Source organism: Sceloporus undulatus, chromosome 2 (assembly GCF_019175285.1).
Source record: "Sceloporus undulatus isolate JIND9_A2432 ecotype Alabama chromosome 2, SceUnd_v1.1, whole genome shotgun sequence".
Taxonomy (NCBI): Eukaryota; Metazoa; Chordata; class Lepidosauria; order Squamata; family Phrynosomatidae; genus Sceloporus; species Sceloporus undulatus.
The window spans coordinates 23867581-23874964 of NC_056523.1; the positions used below are offsets into that span (position 1 = coordinate 23867581).

At 42.2% G+C, this 7384-nt stretch overlaps 1 protein-coding gene across 1 annotated transcript in view; it reads left to right on the forward strand.

Moving 5' to 3' along the window:
- Positions 1-7003, forward strand: part of LOC121923220 (laminin subunit beta-4-like) — a 71598-nt gene extending 64595 nt beyond the window's left edge. The window contains exons 33-35 of the mRNA XM_042453423.1: positions 468-644; positions 1099-1246; positions 2921-7003. Coding sequence (XP_042309357.1) covers positions 468-644; positions 1099-1246; positions 2921-3054 — 459 coding nt within the window. The 3' untranslated portion in view covers positions 3055-7003. The remainder of the gene's footprint in view (positions 1-467; positions 645-1098; positions 1247-2920) is intronic.
- The last annotated feature ends 381 nt before the right edge of the window (positions 7004-7384 follow it).

The following is a 7384-nucleotide window of genomic DNA, read 5'->3' on the forward strand; positions in this document are numbered from 1 at the left end:
TCAGTATGACAGAAGTATGTCAGAATATTCATACGTTTAGTCACAGTTCCAAAAGAAAATTCAGCTAACACAGTCCCAAAACAAAAGTCAGCTAACATTGCTATATAAGAACTATATGAGCCCCGGGGGGTGGGGGTGGGTGGGTGTTAGTGGTTAAATGCTGGTACTGCTGCCACAACATTGTGAGTTTGATCCTAGGACTCTAAGGTTGACTTAGCTTTCCGTCCTTTCATAGGTCAGTAAAATGAGAATCCAGCTTGTTGGGGTCAATTGGCTTACAGATTGTAAACTCCTTAGAGAGTGCTGAATTCATTATGAAGTGGTATAGAAATGTAAATGCTATTGCTATTGCTAATTGTCCCTAACTTCATGGTGCTCTCTGAATTTCAGAGAATAATGATGGCCAGGCAGTGTTTCTCAGAGGTCAGTGCTTGACTTCTATGTCTTGTGGCTTTCATTTCTCATAGGCCGAGCGCCAGCTCCAAACACTGGTCAGCAAGGAGTCAGAGGTGGAAAGTCGTCTTGGAAATTTGGCACAAGATGTGGCTACCTTACAAAAGAAGTCCCAGGCTAATCAGCAGCTGGCTCTGGAGGCCAAGGGCAAAGCTGAGCGTGCTACTACTGCTGCAGGAAGGCTGGAGAATGTGAGAGTCCCTTTTCCCTTTTGACCAGGAGTGGGCAATACATGGGCCACATTTAAGCCCAAAGTTGTTTTTGGACCCTTGTTACCCTGAAATGTGCCACTGAAATATGGCCAGCAGTCACACCATGGAAATCAAATGAAAGACTGTTAAACACCATGTATACAAACAGAAAGTGCTTTCTTTATATTAGTTATCACAAATCACTGCCTAAATATGGTAAATTCATTAAAACAAGCACTTCCATGTTAGAAAATAGGAAAATCCTATTACAATACAGCAGTATTGACACTGGAGCTTGGCTGCTACAGGCCCTGGCTCAAGACCCGGATACCTTCGAGAATCTTATATTGTAAAATATCCCAGTGTTCTTCGGCAGTCTTCACTGCAGAGCAGAGGAAATGTTCCTCCAACCCTGTGTCATAGGTCTGGTGAATGTCAATTTCTGTGTTCCCAGGATGTGGAGAAAGTGATGCAGAGGTACCAGAAGTTGCAAGATGAATTGGGGAAACAGCCCCAGGATGTACTGCTCAAGCTGCAAACCCTGAGGGATGAAGCCCAGAATCTCCTACTCAAGGCCAATGGCAGCAAGAGAAAGTTGGAAGGTATAGATACCACATGAGTTCTTTGAGGCAAAATTGAGGGAGGGGGTTGTGATGATGATAATAGAAATGTAAAAATCAAAGAGTTAAGTCAGTTGTTGAAAGTGTTAGATTAAGACAGCCTACATTGTACTGAGAGCCAGTGTGGTGTAGTGGTTTGAGTGTTGGACTATGACTTTGGAGACCAGGGTTTGAATCCCTACTTGGCCATGGAAAGCCACTGGGTGACCTTGGGTAAGTCACACCCTTTCAGCCTCAGAGGAAGGCAAGGGCAAACCCTCTGAACAAATTCTGCCAAGAAAACACCATGATACGTTCACTTTAGGGTTGCCGTAAGTCAGAAAAGACTTGAAAGCACACAATGACAACAAACACTGTCCTGAATGGTAACTAAATTCTGGGAAGAAGCTAAAGCTCCAGAAAAACAATGGAATTTCTAAACTTAGAAATAAAAGTGGCTTAGGTATTTGTGGAGGTGGGATCCAATTAGCTCACAGTCAACGTTTGCACAAAGTTGTTTCCAGGGGCACTGGAATCAAGTTTGACCTCAAGGGCATAATGCAATGTTAGCTATAAATTAACATTTATACAGCAGTTACCAGCTCAAGGTATTTATCAGTGCCATAATTTTTACATAACCTTTGTCTGCACGGGCCAAAAGGCTGTCCCATCATGTCCTGTCCACCCTTGTATTCTGGCACCAACGTATTTCAATAACGCATGGCCTAAAACCTGGTTCTGGTGTGGGCAGGCAGTCTGCACCACCTCTGGCATGTCCCTCACTAGAACCAGAACATAATATACTTACAACAGAGTAAAAGACTTACCTGTGGCTCTGGATCTTCTGGGAAGATCTGGAACCCTCCACTCCCACGCTGCAGGAGCTGTCTGCAGAGGTGTCTTACTGGGGCACCTGGTGCATCCACTGCCACCACCGGTCACCCATTCTGAGGTCAGAATGAGGCACTCATCCTTGTGCTCATTGCTGGTGGGCACCTCTTTCTGACCTTAGAAGTGATCAATCCATGGCAGTGGAAGGAGATGTGCCTGGCAGCCCAGTGGGAACACCCCTGCAGACAGCTGCCACCATGTGGAAATTAAGGCCAAGAGTAGCTACAGGGCCAGAATACTCTGGGCTGCCCCTGGAGTATCCTGGCCAGTGTAGACAAGGCCTTAAGTTTGCATCATTATTATCCCAGTATTTCATGTGGATGCTAAGGCTGAAAGATGGTATCTGGCACTTGCCAAGGGTCACCTCATGCCTCTTAATGGCTACATTTCAGAGTTATAGCCTTGTTAGTATGTAAAATGGGTATGTAAAGAGATATTTTAGCACCTCTGAGACTAACTGAAAGAAGTTGGCGGCATGAGCTTTACTAGATTTAAGTGTACTTCCGCAGATATTAGTTTATCTTATAAGTTTATCCTAATGCATCTGAGGAAGTAGACTTAAGTCTATGAAAGCTCATGCTGCCATCTTCTTTCTTTCAGTTAGTCTCAAAGGTACTACAAGATCTCTCTGCATTCATGACTACAGTTTTGTTCATCTGCTTGAGAACGCGCCTCTTGGGCATTCTGCTGCCCCTTTCCCTGCCTTCATTGATGAACTGCTGCAACGTCAGTGTTATTGGGTTTTTTTTTAATTCAATATCTGGAAATGTATGCATGTTCTTTCAGAGTTGGAAGAGCGCTTTCAGACCAACGAGAAAGAAATGAAGGACAAAGCAAACACACTGCAGATACTGGAGAAACAAGTGACAGACTTACTGCAGTTTATCCGCGAGAAAGCCGCTGCTTATGCTATCTGCTAGGGGCAAGGGTTCTGTCACCAGCCTCTTGGGCCTGATTCCTGCCAGCTCTGGACTCTACCATGGTAGGGCCCTTCCATGTGTTTCATTGACTGCCTCCTGTCATGGGGGCCTTTGGCTGTAGATCCAGGGCCTTAATGTAAACCAGATTTCATTTTCATTTGATCGTATCATGCCACTCTGAACTCACCCAATCTTGTCTGCTTTCAGAAACTAATCAAGTTTGGGCTTGGCTGGTACTTGAATGGGAGAGCAACAAGAAATACCAGGGATTCCTTGGTTGGCTAGGCAAAGAATCCTACCAGAAACCCTGAAAAGCCATTCCTGCCAGCCAGAGTTGATAATACTGGGCTAGTTTGACCAATGATCTGATTCAGTATAAGGCAGCTTCCTATGTTAGGCACACCTGGCATCAGGTCTATCAGAGTGAATCTAATGTTAAAATCTCAGAGACACACTATTCTGTTGTGTCTAGTCCATGTTTTGTTCCATGACACTGGAGAAATTAGATATGTCTATCTCTGCAAGTATGTGCTAGAACAGGAGATGAATATGTCCATCCAAACTCGGTTCTCAGAATAGTTCCTATCTGCACATTCTTGGCTTCCCCAGGCACTTTTGCTGTGACCATGGAAATACCACACTTCCTGAGCTTACCCAGGCTGCAAAAAGACTGTGTGGGTACCATGGAAACAAAATTCTGCCTGTTGTTGTTCATGTCCAGTGCCAGCTTGTGCTTTCAGTTGCATCTTGTACTTCTATGCCTTTAATAACCCCAGGAAAGGAAGTGTTGAGTCCCAGATTCTTCTTTTTTGGACAGAGGCTCCATAGCTGCCCTTACTGTTAGTAAAGTGACGAAGACACACCACTTTCCCTTCCACCTTCCCTTCAGCTTTCCCTCCTGCCTCCAACAATCACTGAAATACTAATCTAAACAAAAGCCATGATACCATGACATTTAGCTTTTCCCCTAAAACCTCCACTGAGAAGAAGTTTCTCCTATTTCTTTGTAGATTTGGAGGTTCTGTTTATCACATTTCCTGTCTCATATCGATTGCCTAAATATACTGAGGCAGAATAGTGACCATGATCCGGGCAAATAGTTCTTTGTCAGTGTGATGACACCAATGGATGGAAAATATATCTGTCTGTAGCTACTAACCATGGTAGCTTAGAAAGAAATAATGTATGGGGCATTATATTTTTCACATTATAAAATAATGGGGTCAAATAAGGAAAAGAACAAAGGCTATGCTTTGCTTTGGAATTTCCCAGTTTTATCATTTCTGGCTATTGCTAGAAACACAGAACTAGGCTATTTTACAGCAATGAAAATACATGAAACTAATACAAATAAATTCTCCAGTAACTCTGCCTCCAGAACTTTGAGATAACATCAACATCTATTGAGGCAATTCCTCAAGCTGCCTAGCCTGAGAGAAAGTCTAGTACATTTAATAAATCTGTGGTTAAAAATACATCTAGCTTACGTGACTTTTCTTTATAGTGAAGTGAGAATCAACATTAGATGTCTCCCTGCTATTACCATAATCACTTAATCAAGAGAAGATGCCAAATGTTGTCTCTGAATAAAGGGGTAGCGGAGGGAGAAAGAAACCTCACATATTTATTTCCAAGTGTCTAGCATAAAGAGGGAAACCATATGTCTTACATGTGTTCTTATGACAGTTTTAGAACTCAGAAGAAAGGGGTATAATATCTTCAGATCTCCAGCCTTAGGCAGAAACCCAGTTCTTCCCTTGTTTTGCTAACAATTCTTCTGCTAAACCCCTTTCCCACCAGAACAGTTATTACATGCATACACACCCAGACACACACACACAATTTACAAGACAATAATAAATTGGGACTGGTACACATTTAGATGTTCACCTGTGCAGATTTCTGTATCCTGAAAGGATTACACTAAGTTTTATTAGGACTCCAGGAGTGTGCTTTGCATTGTAATGCAAATGGAGCAAGAATCAGGAATACCTATACCACATGGACATGATCAGTAAGCCATTGCCTCATTCTACTTCTACTAGAACTGTCCTCTTGTATTATTATTAATTGTTTATGTATAAATTGAATACAAATTTGTTTTTCACAGTGTCTTGCTATTTTTCAAACATTCACCACCTATTGTCGTTTCCAGAGAATTACAAGCAGCATACTCCTGCAGTGCTCTATGGGGGCAGAGAGTTCCCCCTTTGCATGCTGTATAGGCAAACATGGCATATATGGAATGACCTTAAAAGTAACTTGTCTAATGTGACACAATGGGAGCATGACAGAATTTGGAAAGGTTTTTTTTGGGGGGGGGGGAGGGGGAGGGGGACTGCAATTCCCCTGACTTGGCTGAGGGATTCTGGAAGCTATAGTGTAAAAAAAAGTAACCTTTCTGTGCTCTGCTGCATGGAAAATGTGGGATGTGTGTGACTGCCTGCCAAGTCTGTCTTTGAAGGACTATGCTCAGGATCACCCCAGATACAGAAAGCAGTTTTTATACTCTATGGCTCTGTGGTGCTTGGGAATGAAGGACCCTTTTAAAACGAGTCAGCCTTTCAAAAAAGGAAGGCTTTGGCCACTGTAGGACATGGGATCCTCAGTGAGAAAAAGCCTTTTGAACTGGGTGGGGATGTTTGGCTTCCTGCCCTTCCTGGTTATATAGCATCACAATAACAACCGGCGTTTGAACAGTTTGATCGGGTGCGCACTCTCTCTTTCGCTCTCTTGTGTGGCCACAGTGTTCTTCTACCAGTGAAATGATGGTTTGAGTTCTCAAAGCAAAGAGTGAAAATTGGGGAAGGGGGAGCATGAGAGAGCAACTCAGGTTGTTGCATGGGGGAATTCAGAGCAGTGTGTGTTTTTGACGGTCTGCATGGAAGAGAGCAAGCTAGGAGTTGGAAAGAGACATTCCAGTCCAGCTCCAGGGCCAGCCCACACTGTGCACAAGAAAAGCTGGAGCACGATTGCTCTCCAGCCGGAATGGGAGCCTTTGTCCATCCAATGCACACAGAGAAATACGATGCTAACCAATCAAAATGTCAACAAAAGGCCATCATCCAGCCATCTGATGTTACACTTATTTTTCAAACAGGTTTGAAAACAGATGTTGTTCTAACATCAAGCACTTGTATAAAGCTGGTGTGGGGATGATCCCTGAGTAATAGCCAATTAAGATCAAATAGTGGGTTCCAATGCAAAACACATTGCCTTTTTAAGATGACAAGAACTATTCACACAGTTTTGAAGGAAGCTTACAGTGCTCTATCTATAGCAACTGGAACTGTCTCCCCTTCCCCATATAAATACACACAATGCCTTTGTATCTTGATACGGTCAGATATTTCAGAGGAAGGACCTGGCAAAACCAACTCTGAGTATTCCTTGCCTAAGAAAACATTCTGAAATGTTTGCTTCAACAACACGATTGCTGTGAGATAACAGGATGGTGTGATAAACAGTTTATTATTTATTATTATTATTTAAGAATCTAGCCATTCCTCCCATCTTCCTGAACAAACACCATTCTCAAAACTAGCCTTCGTTCACAAACACAAAATCTAAATTAAAAACTATTTGATGTTTAATAAGGACTGTACAAACATGCTATGTAAAATCAGTTTGTAAAACCAACACCTCAAATTTGGAGATGATAGGTGGGGAATATTTAACCTGCAATGTTAAATATGATCAGATTACAATATTACATTTAATGTATGGTGCCAGCGCATTTATTGATTGTTGATGTTTTTGAATTGCTTTGTTAATTAATATGCTTAGAGAAGCCAAGAAGCATGGAAGAGGCATGGAGTCCAGTAGGTGGAATTTGGTGGATGGGTTTTATGACCATTCTTCTGTTCTAGAATAAGATATAAGAAAAATGTATGTCATACAATATGGTGTCTCAAATTCATTTTTGCCAAACCCAGAATTAAAGGTTTTAGGTCACAGTGATCTTGTGTTCTTTATGCCTGGAAAGGTCATTCACTATTTTACACATCACTGTTAATGAGAATGTACACCGGTTTATTTTGCCACTGGCAGTCATGGATACATGTATGTGTACATGCATACACACATATACACATACATGTGTCTGTGTGTGGATGGATAGACAGGCGGATACATTTGACATATGTACTGCTTGGCATGGAAAAATCCTGACTTAAAGTAAGCCATGCCTAGCCAAGAGCCAGCATAATGTAATGGTTTGAATGTGGGACTAAGGACTTCATCAGATGAGGCTGGTAAATCATAAATTCAGCAGGATAATGGCAATTTTAGATGGTATTTATTACATGATGTTGTGCCTCTCCTGTTGCTG